The 25,968-nt window shown below is 34.7% G+C and overlaps 1 protein-coding gene across 2 annotated transcripts in view; it reads right to left on the minus strand.

Annotated features, from left to right (window-relative positions):
* Positions 1-1,500: 1,500 nt before the first annotated feature.
* Positions 1,501-25,968, minus strand: part of LOC149542525 (putative sodium/metabolite cotransporter BASS1, chloroplastic) — an 84,677-nt gene continuing 60,209 nt past the window's right edge. The window contains exons 3-8 of one of the 2 annotated variants that reach the window (XM_089797457.1): positions 3,062-3,155; positions 2,828-2,861; positions 2,665-2,719; positions 2,435-2,518; positions 2,047-2,334; positions 1,501-1,913 (exon numbers count right to left, since the gene is read on the minus strand). In XM_089797457.1, coding sequence (XP_089653583.1) covers positions 1,875-1,913; positions 2,047-2,334; positions 2,435-2,518; positions 2,665-2,719; positions 2,828-2,861; positions 3,062-3,155 — 594 coding nt within the window. In that variant the 3' untranslated portion in view covers positions 1,501-1,874. Of the gene's footprint in view, positions 1,927-2,046; positions 2,335-2,434; positions 2,519-2,664; positions 2,720-2,827; positions 2,862-3,061; positions 3,156-25,968 lie in introns of both variants that reach the window. The other variant, XM_089797456.1, reaches the window with a different exon arrangement.

Consider the following 25,968-nt stretch of genomic DNA (forward strand, 5'->3'; position numbering starts at 1 on the left):
AAATTGGGTGGAGTTTGAAATAGCCCCATAGAAGAATTTTGTTATTTATCAACAACCTACTCTTCACTTTCCCACCAAAAATAAATAATGCCAACATACAAATTTATGAAGAAATATAATTTTTATTTTTGAAATTCACAAGACAACCAACTTCCTTGAATTTAGGAGCTAATTTTTTAAAAATGAATTCACAAATAGATCTATAAGACCGCTTCCCTTTTTAAATGTTCTTTAAAATTCTTAAGGAAGCGGGTGTCCATAGTAGATATAATTTTTTTAATTTATTAGTTTAAATAATAATTATATTTTAAAATATGTTAAATGATTGTGAATATTAATATTAATATTAATATAGTTGTTGAGAACTCTCAACGACCCCTTTTTTGTGAATTTGCAACTAGTATATTAATTTATTAATAGAAATGGACTATTCATCCTATACACACACATATATATATATCAGGAGAGATTATAAATTTAAAAATATGGTAGTTATACAATAGGAAATATCAAATTTGTTATAAAATATAAAAAATAGTAGATTTTGATTGGTTGAAACAAAAAATGTCACAATAGTACTTAGCCTAAAGGTCAATGATAATTGTATACATGTTTCTTTTATTTACTCTTCAATTCAGAAATATTGCACTCCAAATAATTTGATTGTAAAGGACAATGATAACTGCATATATGTTGGTTTCTTTTCTTTAATATTACTCAATTCAGAAATATTGCACTCTAAATAATTTGAGTAGAGGTCAGTGATAACTGCATTCATGTTGGTTTCTTTTATTTCGCCTTTTCATCATCTGCTGCAAGATTGTAACTTATTATATAACTTACTTTTCCAGTAGAAGTCCACAGACTTAATGTAGAAAGAGACTTCAACAGAACTTCAAATCCTGTTGATTGTGAAGCTTCTTCAATGAAGAAGGAGAATAACGATTGGGGGATCTTATGTGAAAGTTATTCTGAATACTGTAAGCTCCTTATATTTGTGTGAGAAGAATTGGTCTTTAACTTTCTCCGAGGCAAGTTGAATCAATCAAATCTGATGTGTTACTTCAACTTTTTGTCTTTGAGCTTTCGTGGTTGCCAAGAACACTTCTCTACCCATGGTCATTGAAAAATTGATGTATGAATTGTTCTTTTAAACTGCACTCTTACAGACTTGCATGATAACAATTTCAGTTTATCTAGCAAGCTTGAAGCACAAAATCCATTTCTTTAGAACATATTATCAGGGGAGTTGTGGATCCCTCCTTCCACAGTCTTCTAAAATAGAAAATATCGAATAAATCTGTTTCACTCAATTGATGTTTTTGAATATTAGTGAACTTGTACAAACAACTTCGACAAAATATGGTTAGAGTTGTCAAGAAAGCTCTGAAATATTTTCTACTAGTTTGTTGGACTTCTATAGAACATAAAAACGCCATCCATAACAATTGGTATACGATGGTTATTAGCTATTTTTGAAAGAGAATAGGAAAATAAAGATTGACCATTAAGGGGTTCCTTACTCCTATTATAGGAAGTGAAGGGGAGAATTTCATTAACAAATATATCTAATACAGAAAACTATTTTGCGTTCTTTGCAGTCCATGTTTATTGGTGTTCAGAAGATTTTTAGTGCATGGTACCCAAGAAAACTTGAATAAAATGTAGATTACAGACAGATTTAAAGCGAAGATTCCTTAAGAACAACATACTAAACGAGGATATAATTTTCCGCGTGGCATCAAACTATATCTGCATCGCAGATATGAGTGCTCACCCTTGAACTTCATTGTCAGAGGACAGGCGCCACCACCAAGCCAATGCGCTGCCAAAAAACAGTTGGCAGACACTGGAAACAGCACTTGGCACTGCTGTCAAAGGATTGCTGAAATGCTGGCCTGCAAGGACCAACCCTAGAACAGAATTCTGTAGCATCAGACATGGGGAACATTACAATTGTGATTGGAAAATGGAAGCATTTCAGAGAGACCTCTTAATGTACATGTATACATATAACCAAATATCAGAATGCTTGGATAAACATGCCTGCATGCCAACTTCTATGGATGTGGTTCTTGATGTTGAGTCGTTGAACCCAAGAATCTTAGAGAGCACGAAACCGAAGAAGAATCCAGCTGAATGGAGAGCACCTACTGCTACAAAAACTTGTCCACCAGAAGACAGAATAACAGAGGAGTTTTGTGCTACTACACTAGCACAGAGAGATGAGACACTAACAACTGCAACAGGGGCAGCAAATGGAGAAATTTTTCTTGATATGGATGGAATGTATTGATTCATTATGGCTCCAGTTAGTACTGGGAGAAGAACCACCTATTCAATTATAGATGTGAAAAACAAAACGCAACTTAATCACTATAATCTAACAATTCAGAAAAGCAAAGCAAAGCAAAGCACTTGATATATAAATCACCTGCAATGTTGAGGCAAGCAGGCCACATGCATCAACTGCAACATATTGCCCTGCAAGTTTTGCCGTTAACATGGGTGTCATGACCTGGAAACAAAGTGTCATGAGCCAGAAAAGTAAGACTGCCATCAACAGAAGATCGCCCAAAATTAGATTAATTAGAAATCTATTATAATAATTGAAAAGAAAAGAAATTATGTATGTAACAAAAATGATAATACAAAAAATGATACCACAGCTAAGACAGTGCTAGTAGCAGTCATAATAACAGAAAGTGCCATATTTCCCCTGCACAGTAGTCCAAGAGCCAAATGCTAGATTTAACTCACAACCTTCTGCATCTGTAATGGCATGTATAAAAAAGGAAATAAGAAAGGAATCAAGAGAAACACACACCGTGCTAAATAAGTGATCACGTTACTTGAAGTCCCTGCAAAAAGTTTCTATTTAGTATGTTTTCCATATGGAACACTGCTAACCTAGATTAAGCTTTCAATGTCATAGAAACAAAACATATAACCAATTTTCACCTGTGTCTTGAGTATTTAGATACAATTAGAAAAAACTATAATAGGCAGGAATTGAACAAAAACAATTTGTTTCAGGCCCAATGCCAGAACAATAAACTACCTCCAGGGCAGCAAGAAAGCAATATTAATCCTGCTGCATAATGGGAAGGTAAGCATAATAGTTTGCTTAGAAGAGCTCCTGAAATTGGCATCACCTACAAACAGGAGCATGTGTATTAGAAATTCACATTCTCTCCACAAACATTGGATAGCATAGGAGAATCTGATTCTACATGTCATCTAAGGATTGGTAAGAACAGGAGAGAAGATATAAAAATATCACCCTAATCACCATAACCCCAAGCACTCAGAGATTGGACTTACGTTGTGAAGGACAATTTTATGATAGAATGTTTCAACCAGATGTGATCACAATAGGAGGCTATGAGAGGATATTACCGTACATATGGAGTATGAACGAGAAGGTCTGAAGCCCATGCAGTTCCTTATCGAACTTAGGTTTTGCAATTTTGAAAATTGGTTGATAACAAGTCTACAGAATGGGAGGCTAGTAACACAAGTACTTGTATTCTTAATACGAGGTGGGAATTTTAAAAACACTTGCAAGAGTCACTAAAATCATTTGGGTGTTAAGATGTTATTAGTAGTTACTTTAAGATGAAGCTTGAAGGCTTTAGTTATGGTTTCTGAGCTTCAGTAGACCTTACAGGCCAGGCAAATTTTCATATTGTCTCAGGAATTGTAAAGCTTTTGTACAACTATAAGACACATTGAGTTTTTGTTCATAATGTATTCTGGCTCTAAGACTTCCTATGTCAATTGGGGTAGCTTAAGAAAATATAAGTCTAAGGGGTATCATAATCACTGACTTTAATACTTCAACTTCAATATGAGACATAATCAGCTCAAGTCTTGTATAATTCTCTTGGAAAGCATAACAAGTCCATGTTGAATTTCTGCATCTTAAGCTGCTTAGTTGTTTTGCATTTATTGGTAAACCAATCTATAATTAGATTGTGGTTCTGTAACCTTTTTGATTAAGTAGAAATGTAATACCAGCTCCTAACTAATCTGTAATGTAACTGATCAGCAAATCATGACATCCTGAAATGTTTTGGCAAATGAAGCTAAGTTGGCTCATGTTAATAATCTAGATTGCGCTGACTGGACATTCCAATGTCTGTGCAAATTTCCCTGAAGGCTTAATCCTATAGTTTTGTATCTTGAAATTCATGTATTCACAGATTATGTTGGCAAGTGGAATTCCTGAGTGCCTGTGATTTTATAATCTTCCTAGTGGAAAAGTCAGTTCTTTGATGTGTTGTCCTTGATAAGAACTATCCACGCAAGCTTCAGGAATAAAATACCCAAAGGGTTAAATTAATCCTCATAATATGTAATACATAGAAGCGGAAATTGTTTTGGGAAAAAATCGGCAAACCAAAAGAGTGGGATTTTTTTGAAAAAATTAGATTTGCAAAAAAGGTAAAAACTTGAAGTAGAACAGTTAATTTTTTTCTTTTAAATTAAGGGGCATTTCCACATAATAGATATGTTGAGAGTAAATAAAATATACAGTTTAACTAGTCGATCATGCAGAATAGATTAACATCATTTATAATTTTGTATAGATATCGCTAATTTCATTGCACAAAACATGCCACAATAGCAAAAAAGATAACTAGATGGAGACAAGTGACAAATGTCAATTACAATATAGTTTGTGACTTTGTACAAAGTCAACCTATAAACGAAGTGCGAAATTACAAAAACTTAAAAGTAGGCAAATGCTAGATCCTGTTGATTAAATTGGAAAAAAATCGCACTCCTTAGTGATAAACTAGTCAATTTTATCCAAGAAGACAAGGTCTAAAGGAAAGATGAGAAGAGACTTCCGCATCTACAAAATTATAAGTAGGAAATTCAAATTTCTGAAGTTTACTAATTGCATTTTCTGAGATCTTACTAAAAGGACATCCTTATAAGGTTTGAAGAAATGGTCAAACATGGAATAGGATATTAAACACCTCTAGTTTTGGCAAAATTAAAATATAGATTTGTAGATTTTCTAGAATGTTATGGGTGCTAACTCAGGGCCATTCCAAGAGAAGTATGACAGTTTAAGTTGGATACTTAACAATCCTCTCTTATCCTGCAATTATCTTCCAGAGGCTTAATGCATTTCTATAACTCCTATAGGCAAAAGGATTTAATCTAACTGATATTATCTTCTTTTTGTTAACTATAGTTACAAAACTTACAATTTAACATATTTGACATATTTTTGATGTAGAAGTGTAAAATTATAAATGATCATGACTGACTCCACATGATGTTTGCAAAACTGTTAACTCACTGTATTAGTTTTTACTGCATAATAGATGAGTATTTACATAATAAACTAAACATTAATAAAATAAAATAACAAAAAACAAAGACAATAACTTTATTAACAGAGACAAAAATTTATAGCTAACAACTGACATTTTGTAAGCTAATATATACTATAGATTAGCTCTACAACAAAAATAATAATTATTGAGAAAAAATAATTCCCAATCTAGCAAAATTTTGATTGGAGTTTGGAGTTGGATTTTTCTCTCACCACAAACACAAACAAGAAGCTGAAAGCAACTGGACTCTCAGGTAAACAGCAAACAAACAATTTTATCCCTCTATGGCTCCCACAACAAACAAATGATTTAATCCTTGGCAAACAACGGCTCCCATGGAAAACAAATGATTTAATCCTTGTCTACAATAGACTCCCAAGACAACTGAAGATATGTCGCTCAGAGACAAAAACAAAATATAATAACAAAAACAAGTACAAAAATATTATTAACAAAGACAAAAATTTATAGCTAACAACTGCCATTTTATAAGATAATATATACTATAGATTAACTCAAACAAAAAAAAATTATTGAGACAAATTAATTCCCAATCTAGCAAAAATTTGATTGGAGTCTGGAGTTGATGGAGGACTTTTCTCTCACCACAAACACAAACAAGAAGCTGAAAGCAACTGGACTCTTACATAAACAGCAAACAAACGATTTCATTCCTCTATGGCTCCCACGACAAACAAATGATTTAATCCTCGGTAAACAACAGCTCCCATGGAAAACAAATGATTTAATCCTTGTCTATAATAGACTCCAAGACAACTGAAGATATGTCACTCAGAGGTCGCGCAACGGCATTAACTAAAAAAAGAAGAAGACTTTCATTTGGCGTCGTTTAAGTTTTCCTGACAGAAAATTTTTGCACATCTTCAAACGATTAACGTGATTTCGTTTTGATTAAACGTGATTTTATCATGATTAAATGCAAATTTTTGGCCTAAAAATCATTGACAGTGTTGAATGATTTCTGGGGATTTTGGGGGGGAAAATTCGGGAGCGACCCCGATTTAGGAATTAATTGCAATTAATCACGATTTTTTTGGAGATTTTTGTGATTATTTATGACTGTCTTTAAGATGCATGCAATTTAGTAAGTAGAAACTAAAAAAGGATGTAGCTTGGCGGGTCAAGGCTCAGATGAAATCCCAAAACTCGTTGAATCTGGACCAAATGCTACTGCTAAGACCTATGTAAATGAAATATATCAGCACAGTATTCTGCATATCTGAACAGTATTATGCTAAACAACAGCAACCTCAAAGATATTTCATTTCAGAGTTTATAATTTGTTTCACAGGTCATAGACATTAGCTTAGACTGCAATTCAAAATACCAATGATAGATTCAAATAGAAACTAACATCAAACAGAAAGCAATTTTTTACAAACTACTCATTCACATCTTCAGGACCTGCCATGCATGCACCTTAGGTGATTGCAGGTTCACACTGGCAAATTTTCAGTAATCTTCAATAAGAAAAATGATTACTGCCTGTCTCCTATATCATAACCAATTATAGGTCGCTGCTGTGATCTCCATCCTAGGCTTAATCACCCTAATTGATCTGCTTTGCTGTGTCAAAGACAGCAAGAAAGGAGAATTGACAATGCTACAAAGGTAATGGCGTTGACCCCTTCTCCTGGTGTTCCCTCCTGATTGCCGTGTGATGGAGATGATCAGTGCTTAATGAGTCTACCCTGATCAATACTCATCTCAGAACGATCAGCTAAAAGCAATGAATAATGATACTGGTGTTGCACAGTAGTACTAGCAGTAGTAATAAGATTATACTGAGCAAAACTATGGCAGGGATTTCGCTCCACCAACGATGAGGTCTCTCACATTTTTTGTCTGAAATCTCTCAAGCATTTGTTTTATGCAAAAGATAATATACTTTTCGATAATCTCTTCACGTCTGCCACCCAATTATATATGGATTGTTCTTTAGGTCAGCAAAGAGTAACAGACCTAATCAATAACAAATCCCATATCAAGTCGGCTTGAACCATTTAAACATTGTTTTAATGTTCACCAATGTTGATCCCTTACATGAATCGTTTAATAATTTTATTTAATATTAATTTTTTTATAGAAAAACATAAGTAGCCAACCTTTCTAAAAAGTGGGAACATTACATTCCTCCCATCCCATAGATTGCTTTCCCTTAACCAATGCACACCCAAACTGAATGCCAGGGTCACATGGCAATCTCAGATGCTGCTCCATCACTCAGCTGTGCTACTCTGATTAAAACTTCTCTCATCCAAATTTCATCAATGATCCTATCACACTCACAGTCTACAATATGAACACCCCTACCAACACAACTATATTCTGTGCATTGCTCACATGAAACTCCTTTCTGATAAATCTTAAAGTGCCTCTGGATATACCTCAAAGAAAATTAATCTCCTAGATCCCAAATCGGAATCTATGGACAACTATGGATAAAACAATTTATGCCACCATCCACATTCCATATATAAGGGCATTTTCATGATGACAAGACATAATCTTTATGTTTTTTCAAATTACTTTTTTTCCTCGCTCAATGGATGGATGAAATGTTGAGAGCACTTGCCTCCCTTAGAGCAAAATGCTTGTGGGGAGAATTGCAATACAATCATCCTTATGGCTGGTAATCTCAGCATTTAAAACCCACTAAGACATCTTCCTTCATGTATTAACCCTGAAAATTGATTTCCTGCTGCAACCTAATACTTGTTGACAGATCAGTGGATCTTCATGGTTTGAGACATTAATTTCCATCTTGACCTCTTCATGTTCACTAAGCAAGGCTTTCCCAGCCAAGGTTTCATCACTGATTGGATTGTGTTTTGACTTTTCTTGCTCATTCTAGGAATCCTGTCCTGTCTTGAGCTTCTTTCTTGTCTGAAATTCATAGAACTCATCAAAGGATATTTGATAAGAACTGCTTAACTTAAAGCATTGATTTTGCAGGGCACCCCAGCAATTCATCCTTTGAGCAAAGTGATAATAGTGGCTCCTCCTCAACTTCCTTTTGCAAAATTTTTGCTTCAACTGTCTTCATAGAAAGATTAACTGAAACTCTCTAATCACTTGAATTGCTTCCCTTGTCCCTCTTCCAACTTGGTCGAGGCATTCAATTCATAATTCATTTCCTCAAGATCTGAATTATTTCTACCCTTAAGGATTGAATTATCTACCTCTCTGTTTACTCTGCTAATAACATCTAGATTATTTGCCTCCTCTCCTCAGTTACTTATGATCCCCTGTCACTCTTATGGATGAATCAATATCTGGATGTCCAGATTGATCCACAGGCTGGCAAGATTCCTGGCTCCTATACCACTGAAATATACCAACACAGTATTCTGCAAATTTGAACAGTATATGCTAAACAACAGTGACCTCAACAATTATTTCATTTGAGAATTTATACTTTTTTACAGTTAATAGGCATGAGCTTAGACCACAGTTCAAAACAACAATGATAAATTGAAACATAAACTAATATTAAACAGTAAGCGCAAGTTTTTACAAATTAGTCATACACATCTTCAGAAGCTGCCAAGAATGCACCTTAGGTGATTGTGGGTTCACACTGGCAACTTACCAGCAATCTTCAATAATAAACATGCTTACAGCCTCTTTATCCTATAGCACACCCAATTATAGGTCACTGTTATGATCTCCGTCCCAGGCCTAATTGCCCTAATTGATCTGCTTTGCTGTGTCAAAGACAACAACAATGGAGAATTGACAATGCTGCACAGGTAATGGTATCAACTTTTGCAGCTGGTATTCACTCCTCACTGCTCTGCGATGGGTATGATCACTGCTTAATGAATCCACCCTGCTCAATACTCATCTCAGAAAAATTATTCTGAGCAAAACTAATTGCAGGGCTTTCGTCCCACCAATGATGATGTCTCTCAGGTTTTCATTAAGATCTCTCCAACATTCATTCAATGCAAAGGATGATACTCTTCTATGATCTCTTCACGTCTGCCACCCAATTATATATAGATTGCTGTTTAGGTCGGCCAAGATTAGAAACCAAACCCAATAAAGATTTTTAAAATCAGGTCAGGTTAAACAGTTGAGAACATTATTAATTAATGCTCACCAATGTCGACCCCGTAAATGAATCATTTAACATTAATTGTATTTATAATTTATTTAAAAACACAATTAGCCAACCTCTCTAAAAATCAAGAACATTACAGTAAACAGCAAGTCAAAGTTGAGATCTTTGCAAGCTCTCTAGCTTCACTTTTAACTATTAATGGATTGCCTGTTTAATCTGAGTAGAAGAGTTAAAATGGCATTCATTGCATTATCTTGTATTATTCCTCTTTTCATTAAAATAATTCGGATAAGCATTACACCGGACCTGAATATATAATAAAAAACTGGAGTTCACCATAGAGAAATCCAAGACCCTTGATCTTCTGGAGTCATTTCCTGGATGACCATGTCCTTGGAAGGGAGAACTGGGTATTTAATATGTTTATCCAAAACTCAATATACTTTAGGTCAAGTCTTAATAAAAGATCTAATGTTAATTCAAATGCGATATTTCAAACACTTGATTTTGTGGGTATGTTAGCAATGCCTTTGAAAAGCATTATAATATTGTATTTGTAGTTCTGAAAATAAAGCTGAAGAATTTATGTTCTCAGTAATTTCTGAATATCATATTTTTAAGAGTTATTTGTTAACTTATTTGCTTCAAATAAGAGTATTGCAATAGCTTACTCTGCATTTCCGTCTACTCCTCTTAAACACTTCAAACAGAAAAGCCATAGCAAATACAAAATAGGGTGCATATTTCAATGGTATCAGAGTGCTGTATCTTACTATCCTAAAGGGTTCCAGTATGATACATCAGTGACATGTCAGGGTTACAGCATCAGCCCTTCACACATCACTACAATACCCATAGAAATAGGTTTAGTTGTATCTTGGTAGCAGAGAAGCAAATAGGGGTGCAAAATGTAGACACTCATTTCCAGCTTAATCACATACTTAAAGATGAAGCTATCAGATTATTGCTGCATGCCTGAATGGTATTGCTCATGAGTGGTGGCATCATGAGATGATCACTATGGGTCATGATCAAATCACTTCTATTCTGAGTTCACAAAGAGACTAATTGATAGATTTGGTAAGGGGGATCTAGAGATGCACTTCGCAGATGTAATCTCCTAAACTGGGAATTTTCATGATTTGTAGGATGATTCATCAGGATTTAAGACATAAATAGAAATATTTCATGTTTCTCCAATGGAATAGCTTGCATAGGTATTTTGAATCTAATAATTTTGGTCTATAACCTTCCATTAATGCCCTGATGCCTAAGTTCAATCTCCGTCTCAAATGTATGGTAATAATGTTTGTTGGTTCATTTGGGGTTTCCTCCTAAGGGATTTCCTTGTCATTCAATTGCTTAAGAATTCAATTCGGTTGTAGTTCAAAGCTTTGATTGGAATCGCATAATTAAGAGAACAATGCATACAATTCCCTCAATGCATTGAATAATCCAAAAATAACTTCAATTTATTTTAGCAAAGTGCTTGTTAGGAGCCTATATAGATGTGAAGTATTCTAATAAACCGTAATATCTAATACAAATCTCTAAATATTGTTCTAAGTGAAATCTGTTTGGGATTCTAATTAGATTCCAATTTGGAAGAGGGTCTGTGATAGATTAGAGGAGATCCGATGAGTCTTATACTTTAGTTTACAATTGGTACAAGGAATATAAACACTAGTCCCTTATAATCTGATCACTCTCTGAAACATGAATTATAACCAAGCGATTCAATAACTAGATTAATTTTGACCAAGGGATTCAAATGCTCAATTTACTTCATAGAGATAGTTGCCTCTAATCAATTGGTTGTTATATTGATAATATAAAGTAGCTTAATATAATGGTCTCCTGACCAAAATTGTTGCTCTTATGTCTTTGTTTTCTGTGACTTGTTCTACAATTTAGTACTCTTTGGCCTTTATTCAGCAATTAGGTTATTACAATGGAGTTGGCTGATCTGAATAATGGGGATCAGTTAATTATTATGCTGCTGAACTTCATAGGATTTTGGTGCTGGTTACTGATATTTCAGAGAGAAGGCTAATTGTTCTTTTCTATGGATGGTATTTCAGATCCTTTTAAGAGGTTGAATTAAGGCACTCAATCCACCTATATTATAGGAAGCCATTAAGAAGGCTAGGGACATTGAGACCTTTGCCTCTAGAAGTGAATTTCATTTCAGGGATTCCCACAAAAAAAAGATACAGACAGAAAATATTTTTCACAGGGAATCAAATTAGTTAAGGAATGAATCAAATAGATTGGATAATGCGCAGTAGGATGTGCACAGAAAGAATAGCTTAGGATTTTAATGGAAGAAGCCATGGGATCCATCTCATAAATGTAGTGTCAATGGAAAGGCAAAACAAATAGAATATTTTTCAGCAAAGGAATCAAAATCAGAAAAATCAATAAGCAATCTGAATTGGAAACTAAAAAAGAGTGAAGAATGTTGAATTTGTATCGACTCTAGAGCTATTAAAAAATCATAGTAAGGTATAGATTTCCTTTGCCGAGGATGGATGGCATTATGAATTGTTGAGTGGAGCAAAGCATTTTACTAAGATCAGAGAAGGTGATGGATGGAAGACTGCAAGTGAGACTAATGAAGGTTTATATAAATGGTTAGTTACACATTTCGGTTCACCTATGCACCTAGTACTTTCATGAGGTTGACAAATAAAGTATTGAATAAATCCTTAAGAAAATTTGTGATTGTGTACTTGAATGATATTCTGATTTCTAGTAAGAGTAAAGAAGAGAATTTTTTGCATCTGAGACAAGTATTGTAGAGAATAAAGGAAGAAAATTGTTAATCAACATCAAAAAGTGTTATTTTAAGAAGGAAGAAATAGTGTATCCTGGATTTGTAATTTCAGCTGAAGGTTTGAAGATGGATCCTAAGAAGGTTAAAGCAATTATTGAATGATCTACACATGAGGGTTGGAGAAGTTAGATCGTTTCATGGATTGGCTCATTTTAACATAAGTTTATCAAGGATTTTAGTTTAGTTAGTTTGTAATCCTATTTCAGAGACTATGAGAGGTGATCAAAAAGATTTCAAATGGACACACGGAGAAAATAGGAGTTTTGAGTAGTTGAAGCACAAAGTTTCGCATCAACTAGTGTTGGCAATTCCTGACTTCAACAAAGTATTTCAAGTGGGTTGTGATGCAAGTGGAAATGCAATTGGAGCAATACTAAGTCAAGAAGGTGGACCTGTTGCTTTTCACAATGAGGAGTTGAATGATGCCAAGAAGAAATATTCAGTTTTTGATCTAGAGTTCTATAGCACAGTTCACACTTTGAAGAAGTGGAGACATTACTTGTTACCTAAGGAGTTTGTTTTTGTATACTGATCATAAAGCATTGTAGTATTTGAGTACACAAGGTAAATTGAACCAGAAAGATATGAGATGAGTTGAGTTCTTAGAAAGTTATTCATTTGTCTTAAAACATAGAAGTGGACAATCAAATAAGGTAGTTAAAGCATTGAGTAGGAGAAGAAATTTTCTGACAAAGATGAGAATAGAAGTGTTGGATTTGGTGAATTGAATACATTGTATGAGACAAATCCTGATTTTGCAGAACAATGGAAGGCTTGTAAGGAACTTGTTATAGCTGACCTGAAGTAAGTGGTTGGATTAATTTATTTAGGCTAATATGGTATTTAGAGGAGTTCAGTAATGCATACCTAAATGATCAAGGAGAGATAATTTGATTAAGGAAAAACATAGTGGAGGACTTGCAAAACACTTTGGTATTGACAAAACAATGAGTTTAGTGAGGTATTGTTAGCCATAAGTTTATAAGGATGTCAAAAAATTTGTTCAAAGTTGCAGAATTTGACAAGTGGCTAAGGGTAGTAGCCAGAATATGGGATTGTATACACCTTTTCCTGTACCAAGTAGACCTTGGGAGGATATTAGCATGGACTTTGTTTTGGGATTTCCTAAGACACAAAGAAGTAATGATTCTATATTTGTGATGGTGGATAGATTTTCTAAAATGTCACATTTTATTCCTTATAAGAAGACATCAGATGCAGTACATCTAGCTAACTTATTCTTTGAGGAGGTTATAAGGTTACATGGATTACCAAGGAGTGTAGTTTCAGTCAAGAATAGAAAATTTGTGGGATATTTTTTAGTGCACTGAAAGTTGACTACTGATCTAAATTTTAGTTCTACTTTTCATCCACAAATTGATGGACAAACAAAGGTTGTAAACAAGAGTTTAGAGAATTTGTTGAAAGCTTTGGTTAGAGATAAATGTGGTAGTTGGGATTTAATTCTAGCACAAGAAAAATGCCATTTAAAGTAGTTATTGACATGAATCCTGAAGGAGTTTTTGAATTAAGAGACATTAGTCAGGAGAATAAAAAGATTGATGAAGCAGAGGGACTTGCAAATCTTATGAAGTCATTGCATGTGGAGGTAAAGCATCATTTAGAGGAGAGAAGGTTAATAGAACTAGAAGATATAAGGATTTCCCAGTGGGAGATGAAGTTATGATTCATTTGAAGAAGAGAAGATTTCCAGTTGGGACTCATAGAAAATTGAAGATGAGGAAGCTTGAACCTTATAGGATCTTGAGGAAATTTGATTTAGGGAATACTTATGAGGTAGACTTACCTAAAAATATGGATATTTCACCTATATTCAACATTGCAGATTTGAATGAGTATCATGATATTGATTTGATTCCAGAGGATGGTTCAGATGTCAAGAGTGGTATCCTAAGAAACAATTGGAAGGAATAGAGAGGATCTTGGTTAGTAGAGTTGGAAGGATAAGAGATAAGGAGTATAAATAATACTTAGTCAAGTGGAAGGACAAATGACTTGAGGATTCATCATGGATTTCTCAAGCTGAGTTGGATGATTTTGATTCTTCTCAAGCATCAAAGTGAGACTCACTTTCTTAATAATGGAGGGTGTCCAATCTAGGAACATCTTGGTTTTAGAGCAATCTTGAATCAACCAAAAACATTTATGTTACCAATTTGCTAGTTTGTACAACCTGAAAAATCAATCGAGTGATTTAGCATATCTTCAAGTTAGCTTTTACAATAACTGGATTGTGCTTAGAACCTAGTTGTAATCATGTCTCTATGATCGTAGCTCATTTGGTTCTATGGTTTGTGAGTTATGTTGGATTCTTTCTCGGGTATTGTGTTCTTATAAGTTCATGGACCTATTAGTGGAATTCGGAATTACAATAGAAATCTATGGCTTCCGACAATTGATGGTGCATATCTATATGATCTTGGATCATGTAAGGACCTAATCTCAAAGTGTAATTTCTCATGTGGTTTATGTAATGATTTCGTTATGATTTGGGACCAGGCCAATCTATTGCAATACATTTCCTACCATTGGGGAATGCAATTGGTCTTAAGGTCGACCTATATGATGCAAAGCCTATTTATCCATTGTAATGGATCTCTAGAGCAACAAGATGGTAGTTAAGGTAGAACGATCGGATTGAATTTCAATCTCCAAAGTTTACTAAGCAATTAGGCCCGTTTAGCCTAGCATGTTGGAAAGTGTGTTGCCAACTGGATGTAATTTGGTTTCCTATTGAATGAAAGTGGGTTGGGCATTGTTCTCTCCATTTTCTTGTTGTTTTCATGTGTTTACTCTTTTTGCACGATTTAAATGATCTCCTTGAGGTCCATACATCCATGTATAGACCATAAAGATGGCTCCCAACACTATAACATCAACAAATTTCACCTTTGCAATGTTGGTCTCTTGAATTTTTAGGATAAGTCCATAAGATTGTTTGGAGATAGAATTATCTTCCTAAAACCAATTCTTGTACATTTTATTTTTAAATAATTCTAGAGAAGTAAGTCCATGGACTCAAATATCATTTGAATTAAAAAGTGTCAAGAAAGTTGAATTAGGCTGACATCCTAGAACAATTATGTAAGTCCCCTTGGGTACCAATGTTACATCAAGCCAAATTGAGTCTATCACAAAAGTCAAATCCCAGCATCAGAAACCTTGGGGTCTACTTTGTGATCCCATAGTTTAGCACATTGAAGATTTTGTTAGAAGAGAATAAAGTTCCCTCTCATTTTTTACTTTGTGGTGTGGATTGTCACAAAACACTCATCAATACACAAGATATCAAACTCCCACACCAGACTATTATTTTCTATATTTTGGATAATATAATTCACATCAAACATTAAATCCACTCAAAACCCCAAAAATCTCTATGAACCCAAAATCCACAAACCATAACCAAACACCTAATGACCCTAAAATTCAATCTAAAACTTTCAAGCATAGCTCTAGGATTGTCCAAGGCCTAGCAAATTCCTAAGTTGTATGGCCCTAGTCAAATCCCAAAGGCTTGAGACTCTCTAGGAACTCCTAGGTGAGACTCACTAGAAATTGGTATTTTGTCGAGTCCTACTACTTTTGTGTCAAGTCCCAAGTCATGTCTGCCTTGCTGAGTCTGTGCCAAGATTGAGTCTTGCTTCTTACATCGCTTGAACTTGATCTAGTAGAAGGGTTTTCATCCTTTATTAAATAGAAGAACAAAATTAAGTCATAGAGCAACAATGAAAATTAAAAAATTACCCTTCTTTTCAAGAGCCAGCCTCCTTTTATAACCTTTTTGGCTATTTTTGGAAAAGTTATTTTTTCCTTATTGTATTTTTTTAGAAAAGATTTTTTTTTAATATTATTTTTTAATTTTAAAAAGCATTTTTATCTTTTTGTTTCTTTTTCATTAAATTGTTTTTCTTTGACAAGATGAAATAAAGTGTCCTTATGACCACCATTCAACACCTTGAGCCTAGCAATATTTTTTTTGCACACTTAAAACACTTATTTAAATAATTAAATGTACGCTATCAATGAAAATATTAACCTTTTTGACAACTTAAATTAATTATATTACTTATTTTCCCTTAACACCCAATACCCTACAAGAAAAACAAAGGAAAATGGGTTGAAAGTCACTAATTTCTTACGCTTTCCTCTTCCTCTCTCACTTTTGTCCCTTTATCTCTTGTTAACTTTCCCTTCAAAAAATTATTTACTTCCTTCTTTGTCCCAAATCTACATACTTTCGTATCTTTCCTTTGCACGTTCCCAACGGACTTGCAAACTCCATGCACATCTTTGTGTTCTCCCTAACTTTCATCCTATTCCCACATTGCTTCTTGAATTTTATATGCCAAGTTCACTTGCCAGATATGGAAGTGTTTTCATGCCAAATGTGGAAGTGATCTTAGTAGAGACTATGTACCAATACAACTAGTTTGAGATTAATAGGAGAGCATAAACAACTATAATATAGAGAAAAAAACAACAATATTAGAATATCAGTTTTATTTTGTTGTCTTGCATTTTATCACCACAAAATGTAGGTAAGAGTATGAAACTTCTTCAACTTAGTTTTGTTTTTCTCCGAGTTAGTTCATTATTTAATTGGATAACATTGATCAATCAAGCGACCGCAATTGATATAATGAATCTTTTTACTAAAGGCTTTCGTCAAGTCCTTTTAGATTTTCTTTTGGTTTAGCCTATGCTTGATTTTTGAAGCCTTCAACAACCTTTTTCTCGTTTTTGAGTGTGTTTTTGTTAGCTTTTGGTTTTGCTCAAATCATTGCTTTCGGTTTTCCCTTCAATTTGGTCTCTCTTAGGGCTTAATTGGAGTTAGTAATCAAAATATATGACCATTTTAGTGCCCAAAGGTGGACTCTCCAAATGCAATTGCTTGATTTAAAATATCATGTTATATTTTAATGTTGACATTCACTTTTTTTAAAATGTAACATAAATTTACTTTATGTCATGTTTTTTAACATTTAAATTTTTCACTTCAAAGCAAATGTAGAGCACTTTATGTTATACTTTTAAGTTGAGTTCATTTTTTATTTTCCATTTAAGTGACTATATTAACTATATATAGTTTGATTTATTTTTGAGTAACTTTAAAATATATAAGTTAAATATTACTTTTTAAAATAGTATTTGCTTATAATGTGTTAATTCTATTATGCAAATGTTATTTTTGACCCAATTAAGTGATCACTTAATTAAACATGTGCTTAACTGATCACTTAAGTTGTGTAAAACATGTCTTTCAAATTTTCAACCCATTTGCATGTAAATATGCAAATGTCTCTAAAGACCACGTTTTTGAACTAAAGGCATGTAACTTAAAATATGCAATGGGCCTTCAAGAGTGAGACTTGCATATTTGAATCTTTTTAAAATATGCAATGACCTCCAGATGATGCGTTTTGCACTAAAAGGCTTATTTTAACAAGTTCTTAAAATATGCATTGCTCCTCCTAGAATCCGTTTTGCATCTTGAGGGCAAATACATGCTTTTTAACAACATGCAAATGCACTCTTAGAGTGTGTTTTGCATAAGGAGCACAAAAGCATGTATTTAAAATGTGCAAGGACACTCTAAGAGTGTGTTTCGACCAATTCCCATGTTCTTAAAACATGCAAACTCCCCATGAGAGTGCGTTTTGTGTAAAAAGCCCAATCCATCTTATTCAAAATATGCAAACTATCTCCTAGAGTGCATTTTGCATCTCTTTCATGCATTGGCAAAGATAGAACCTGAATTTGAAGATTCAAGGGCAAAAAACTTAATTTTCCCTCTCCAAGAACACACATTTTCCACCAAAAAATGCCTAGCTCTGTCCAAGTTTTGGCTTGAAATCCCCAAGGAAGTTGGTTTTGCATCTTCTTGCCTATTCATGCCCTAGGCATTGATTTTCATACAAAAAATGCCTTGTTTAATACCCTCTATGGATCACGTTTTTTTTTTCAAAAAGGCCTAGATCTTGAGTTTTGAAGCACGTTTTTATCAAGAAGGGGTCATTTTATGGTTTTAATCTCTATGTATGCCATCTATGAACACGTTTTCGAATTCCCATAGCAAAAATGCCTTATTCTATAACATTCAAAGTTCATGCTTTTTTGCAAAAAAACGTCCCAACACTTGGTTTTTGGTAAAACTGTCTCATGTATTGAGGGAGAAAGACCACGTCTTGGCATTCTCATGCCAAATCCAACCATTGAATGCTCATTAATCATCCAATACTTGCAAGTGTGGAGGAAGTCAAATAGTTGTTTGTAAATTCGGATTTGAGGGAGAATTGGTCTTCAAGTCTATAAATCTTGTTATTTTGACTCTTTGATCTCCAAGTAAGTGGACATTTTCAATCTTGCTTATTAATTCATTTGTATCTTGCTATTTTGTTGCATATTTTAGCTTGATGTTGCACACTTGTTCAAAGATGTGTCATATAAAGTGTTTTTGTCTTTAAATATGATGAGAACTTTCATTTTCACATATTTGGATTTTCCCCAAACTCCAAATTCAAATTTACACTTGAAAGCAACTTGCTTGTTGACATGTTTGAGTCTAAGACCAAAGGTATTTGTTTTCTTTGTGCTTGTTTTTGTTGTTTGTTTGCTTGCTTTCCCGTTTTTCTTCTTTTGGAAGAAGTTACTAGTTCTTTCCCAAGAACTTAAGTACATTTCAGTTCACTCGAGTTTTCACCTTTTCATGCAAGTGTGCCATTTCATTCCACATCCACCATTACATGCCAAGGCACATTGCATGCATTCCTTTCATATACAATTACATTCCAAGAGTAATTACATGTAATTCTATCCTCCATCCACATTTACATGTATTCTCACTCTCCATCCTCATTTAAATGTAATCTCATCCTTCATGTGCATTTACACATAATCTCATTCTTCGAACCTCATTGCATGATTGCATCAAGTCATGATTACATGTAAATAAATTTGTGTAATGGCATCCAAAGAACTTGAATTTGACTAAAAGTCATATTTTTGATGTCAAAAGTTAACATTTGCACGCATTCCCATGCGTCTAACTTTCATTCCTCAAAGCATTTATATGAATACTCATCCTTCACCCTCATGTTTCCATCTCCCTAAATCATGTTTCAGCCTTTGCATATATCATTCAAAGATTATTGCACACGATCTTTGAGTATTTGATCCATACTCAGAGCATTTTGCCCTTCATAGATCCTTTGTTGTTGATCCAGAATTGATGTCTTTATGAGTCAATATCCTCTAACGATGTGTTCACTTTTTGGAATTTTCATATTGCAGCACAAGATATACCCTCATCTTCAAAATCCAAAGGAAAGATGAAGTACCAATATGACAAAGAGTTATCTCATGCGACTGCATCTCAAGTTTCATCACCTCTTGATAATGTTTCTGACACAGAGATATAGCATGTTGACATGGCTGATTTCTTGCAAAGGGTTGAAGCTCCTTCAAATCGAGAGATGAGACGTATCAGGGAGCAATATTCACTTGGTGTCTACTTTTCCTATGGCTGCCCTGGAACCAGAATTTGTTTCGGGATGTACAAAGCATTTCAGCCCAAAGACCAAGACAATAAAAAATGAGGATGGGAAGGTCATTATTAGACTTGATCCTGAGGTTATCGAACAAATCTTCAAGGTACATTAGAGTGCAGAATGTGTGGATTTGACAAAAGAAATGTCACAGGAGATATGAGATGATAATAAGGCAACTTATAAAAAAAAATATAAACTCCTACTGGCTAGATTCCAAAAGAAATAATTTTTCAAGATGGCCTAAAACCCTTCACAGATCTAGTTTTAAACCAGAATGCAAAGAATTGATTACTCTCCTTAGCCAACTATGTGATCTCAAGGATTCCAATGATTTTTCAGCCATGGATGTACAAATTCATCTTTCAAATCTACGACAATGAAGAATCTATCTTCTGCGTGAGCTTATCAGTACCACTATTTGTGAGCAATTGCTTAATGTGGAAACCTCAACGCCATTTTACATTAACTCTACTTGGTCTACATAGCTGCATCTATGGGATCTTTCTTGGGTCTTTCCACCAAAGGGGATCAGTTACAAGTTGCTACCTAGGATTACTATGATATAATCACCTTGACAAACAACAATATCATTATAGGAGAGTTTAAGATGCATTTTTTGGATATTTCCAATGTTTGTTTGATAAAGAGTTGGTAATCAAGCGAGTGTCAGATCAAGCTTGGAATAGGGTTAATCAATTTGGTGCTATCTTTCTACAGTTTCCAACTCTCACTTATTCGAGAGTTGGCTACTTCAAAGGAGAACCATATACCTTACCTAGGCATGCTACTGATAGAATCATTCAGATGGAGTTGGCTAGATAGCTCATGGAAGTACAGTCTTATTAGAACTCTCTACATAGGCTAGGTTTTGATATCACCTCCGCAAAACCTTTGGTAGTTGGTCAATATACGACCAATTCAGTCTACAAGGCGAAGAACATGGAGGCAGAACTTCAGCTTATCACTTAAAGAGGTTCAAGGCTAGATATGATTTTGATTATCGAGGAATGCACTCAATGATCAAAAAAGCATTCACCCATGTCCATCGCATAGAGGACATATGGATTGACCTGAGCATGGAGTTGGACATCATGAGGATGGACTACTGCAAACTCACTTTGTAGCAAATCATAGATCTTAACATGCTTAAAATTCCATCCAATCTCCAAATTGAAGATGATGGCAATGTTCTTGATCGAGAATACTATTGTGTTGGTTTTGACAAGCAATGTCCTTTCCCTATGCCGTGGTAGCAGAAAGAAGCCATATCCATTTTTGATAAATTTTAGTTTATCTTGGTAAATACCACTAAATGGTTAAAAGTCAAAGGCCTGAAAAGGGTGAACCCTAAGCTCGGGGTAGTCAGTGGTAGTTTTGTATCACGTGGAAGAAAATTTCAATTAGAAATTTCAAGCAAAGATGGTGCATCTTCTTTCGTTCCGGCTAAATCCCTTAAGTTTAAATTGAAAGGTGGAAAGGGATCTAAATCTTCTTCAGATCCCTCACAAGAACCTGCGCAAGCTCAAGAACCTAATGAGAAGGAATCTGGAGAACAACCTGATGAGGAGGATGAAGAGGAAGGAGAGCTTATGATCATATCTCCTTCACGACCAATAAATCAGCCAAGACCATCAATTCAAGAAACACCTTTTCTAGCTTCCGTAGATGATGATGTGGATTCATTCTCCATTGTTTTCACATCTACCATCCCTACCTCAAAGATGAACACATTGGCACGTTCTACCTCTTCAATAGCTCCATAGCTCCACCTATTCTCACAGCTAAGCAGTGTGAGAATTTGGGGAATATGTTTGAAGATTTCCCAACATTCAAGGAAGGTCAAGTTTCCCAACCTGATACCTCAATAACTAGTTTTGAAGCATTCATGACAAAATCTTCTCATCAAGCACCTCTTGGTATAGCAATACAAACTGAAGCATGTCAATGGTTGCTACTATCCCTAATTCAGCAAATGAAGGTTTTAGTTTGCCTACTTGGTTGGGCAAGATCACTATGAAGAGAAGGTGGGTTGCGTTGCCCCCAGATAATATTCCTATTAAGAAAACCAAGTCTAAATATTTCAAAGATAAGATTGTTTCAAGGATCATAGTTGATTCTGATAAGACTAAGTTTGCAGAGGTTGTTGAACCACTGGTGGACAGATCGGCTGAAGAACTTAAATGTTCAAATTACAAGTTCACCAAAATTGAACTTGGTAAACAATCATGGTTGGGTTGTCTACAAGATGCTCATGACTCACTTGCCAATGTATCAAAGAGCAATCACAAGTTGTGGGAGAAGAAGAATCAGCTCAAGCAAGAGGTCGCTTGCCTAAATGAGGTTATTCAACAACAGTCTTCGCAACATGCAGTCACTACATCTTAGACATCTCGAGAGAAGTGGATCATGGAAGCAACAAAAACTTGGTTTGGAGAAGTTGTCTCTGAAGGAGTTCAAGCCATCACATATACGGTCTAAACCCTTGAACGTATCAAAAGTATTGAAGAGATGTTGCATGATTTGATTGCAGCTTTGAATCAGGAAGCTAACATCTTGAAGGAAATTCTGTGATTAGGATGAATTGCCAATTCTGATTTGGACGACCTAGTTGCGTGTGATGTTGTCCCATCTTGCGAAATGTTCTACAAGTGTCACAAACTTATGGGTTGCAAGGAAGAGATGTTGAGGAAACTTGTAACAAAGTTGCAGAGAGCCTTAGAAGATTATCAGTCAATTGAAACTGAGGTAATGTGCAACCTAGAACAAATGGAATGTCAAGTTCTTACTAAGCATGATAAATTGATTGCAATAGACAAGGCGAATTCAGAATATACAATCAGAGTTAATGTTGATCTAGATTCTGAAGATTTTGGTTCTTGCACAATGAATAAGTTTGCTTTGTACAAATCTTTAGCAAAGCACCTACATGGTTCTCTTGTAGAAAATCGTAAAGTTGTAAAATCAGCATATACTGACGCAGTCAGAATAGAAACTATATCAAAGACAATGGAAATCTCAGATCTTCCTACAGTGCGTCATGTCATCATCAAATTTTAGGCACCTAAGAACAATCCTTAGGATTGTTTCACTTCTCTTCCATCTTCTTTATTCTCTTTTTCATGTTTGTAGATTCAAAAGGATGTATTGCATGAAATTGTGTAATTACATGTAATACGACTTGCATGTCCTTAAGACATGTAATACGATTTGCATGTCCTTAAGACATGTAATCCAATAATTTCTCTTGTTAGTTAGACCGGGTCAAAGTTGGTTGAGTTGCTCCCACTTTTTCCTCCTTTTTCTCAACTCCTTTGCCTATATAAAGGAGTGCCCCCTCATTGTAAAAATCATCTTTTATTGTATGTAAAAGAGCTCTGGAGAAATTGTGCAAGCATAACTTTGACTTTGTAGTATTATTTTGAAAGAAAAGTGAATACAAAGAAACAATTGAAGCTGAACTTTGATTGAGTACAATTGTGACTTGTGCAAGTTGGAAGCCTTGACTATGGTTTGCATTTGTTATCTTTGATTCATGTGTTTTTTTTTTCTTGATAATTGAGTATAAAGAGTTTTAGTGAACAGATTTGTCCTTTGGAAAGAAACGTAAATAATGACTCAATATGCTTGAAAAGAAAAACAAAACGTACTAAGAGTTGGACAAGTTATCATGGATTGACAACTCTCCTTTGAATTGAGAGGTGCAACTCCCTTTAAAAAAAATTTACAATGAATTAAATGGCTAGTTATGTCTTTTACCTAAAGACATGAAGGTTTTGTAACATTCGCTCATCACCATGGGACGAAGGCAACTATGATGATTAAAACTAGAATAAAGAGAGAAGGAACAACTAATAGCCATAAGACCATTTATTCAATCCCCTTTAGTCATAGAGAAAATAGAGAAAAAGATCGTTTTATTTTGCAATTATGGATGACCATAGGACTGCATTCAAAATATAAAAGAAGTAACTGCATGATTGACTTCAATCCAAGAACTGGATATTCAGACCATAGGATTAGATAAATATAAATTTCTATTCATTCTGAACACATAACAAGAAAAACCAAAAGGTTTCTCTATCTCTGTGATTACAAATGAACTACAGAAAATAAAATCAATTCCCCTATCCCCTATTACAATCAAAAAATCCCCCTTCTTCAACAGCCTTCTGACTTCCTCAAAAAGAACCCCCTCTCTTGCTTTTGCTAGCATATTTAGCTTGATTGATCCCGTAGCCTTTCAGTTACAAAACTGATTCTTGGGAATTAAATCTTTCCTCCCTTCTTGGTAATGAAAAGTGAATGTTTCAAAGTCTTAGTCTAGAGAGACTAACCCTTTTTAATTAAACATTAGAATCATACTTTTAAAATACAAGCTAGGGATGATATTTAAATCTAGATGGGTGCACTAAGATCTCCTTTTACATCTCCTGACGATCCTTGATGTTGCATCTTGATACCATTAGCACACATATCTTAACACTTGGTGCGCTATGTGAAAAACATTGTTATATCCCTCGATGATAAGTTGTGCACCTGTCATCTTTAAGATTTATCCCCACAAATTTTAACCTTTCCTGAGTGCTTCAATTCTTCTGAGGCTCGCGGGTTGCCAGTATTGTCTCCATATATTTCAAATGGTCTACTTTTGTGGTTGGTCCGTTGATTCCTCTGAAATGATGCGAATTCTTTTCATTACTTGCTGGACTCATAGAGAGATAGGGCCTCTATTTCTTGATACCTTATAGAAGGAAGAGAAATTAGAGTATTTGTGTAAGATCCGACAATCACATGTTTATCAAGTTTTATGTGTTAGTCAAGATCTATTTGTATGCATCAACTACGATGCTCTAGATTGGCCTCATTCATGATAGTGAGATGGAGCTTTGGGTCTTCTCACCATCCAAGCTGATGATTCTAAATGATCACCACTGTAAAGCTACCTCTATTAACAGCAGTGACTTCTTCTTTATACCCGATATTGGTTTCGGGGCATTCATTCTTCGAATTTGCATTGCGGTAATCAATTGTGAATTCTGAGATAGTTGTTATCCTTCAATGGATTACTTCAAGGCTTAGGCATCTATCGGGTTCTTGGTACTATCAAGCCATGTTGCTTCCAAATGGGAGTCTCGAAATCTTTGATTCATCGGGTTTGCTCTCATTGCATTCACCCCACATGCTTCAAATAAGAGCTATCCTTATTGATTTGATAGAGGTACAATTGATATTTCCATCATTGATTATTACAAACTGAAATAGGGCATTGAGGATACCCATCAAGCATCATAATACCATGTATGTTGCCTATTTATAGCCATTAGAACAAATGAGACACAAATGCCTTCGAACTTGTTACTCCATTGGGGTAATGGTGTCTAAGATTCACACCTTCCTATTAAGACTTGACCCAATAGTCCTTTTGCAAGAGGAAGACTTTGTGAAGAAATCAACTTCTTCCCTCAAATCCATTTTTCCATTGAGTGCCTCATGTGCATCTGTGTTTGTATTTTTAGGCATTCTGTCAAACAATTCACCTGCGCTCTTTACACTTCTAGAATTTCATGTTCGAATTCACCTACATAATGTGCTCGGTGATTCTTATGAAAGAGGAAAACCTCCACTTTGCAAATTTTCCATATTTAAATGGTACCTTTTGAGCATTAGTTGTACTGTTTGAAAACTTTTGAATTATGATCCCTTTCAATAAGAATGACCAATCTTCTAGGATGAGTGAACTAGAGAAAACAAAGTTTCTCTTTCATATGGGAGACTTCTTTTCTATATCAGATATAATTATTTTGGCAGATAGGGACCTTTTCCTTTGGGTCGAATTGATTTATTGGTTGAGGATGCTACCATTATGTGGGACATCAAGTTATAGAGACCGACCCTTTTACTTTAATTAATAAGTCACCATAATGGAATAATCCTATATATTGGGTCCTTCATATCACATAACTAGAACAATTCATTGACTTCAAAGTTTGAACTTAAGAAATGTGAATCCCCTTAGCAATTGGAACATGTAATATTGGAAGTCACTTTGAATCTGAGCTATGAGTTGTTATGCGATTTGAACTGTGAACCAAACATGAATCTGCACTTTGACTTTGGATA

The sequence above is a fragment of the Cupressus sempervirens genome, chromosome 8 (assembly GCF_028749045.1).
Source record: "Cupressus sempervirens isolate cs-2001-9-10 chromosome 8, ASM2874904v1, whole genome shotgun sequence".
Classification (NCBI taxonomy): domain Eukaryota; kingdom Viridiplantae; phylum Streptophyta; class Pinopsida; order Cupressales; family Cupressaceae; genus Cupressus; species Cupressus sempervirens.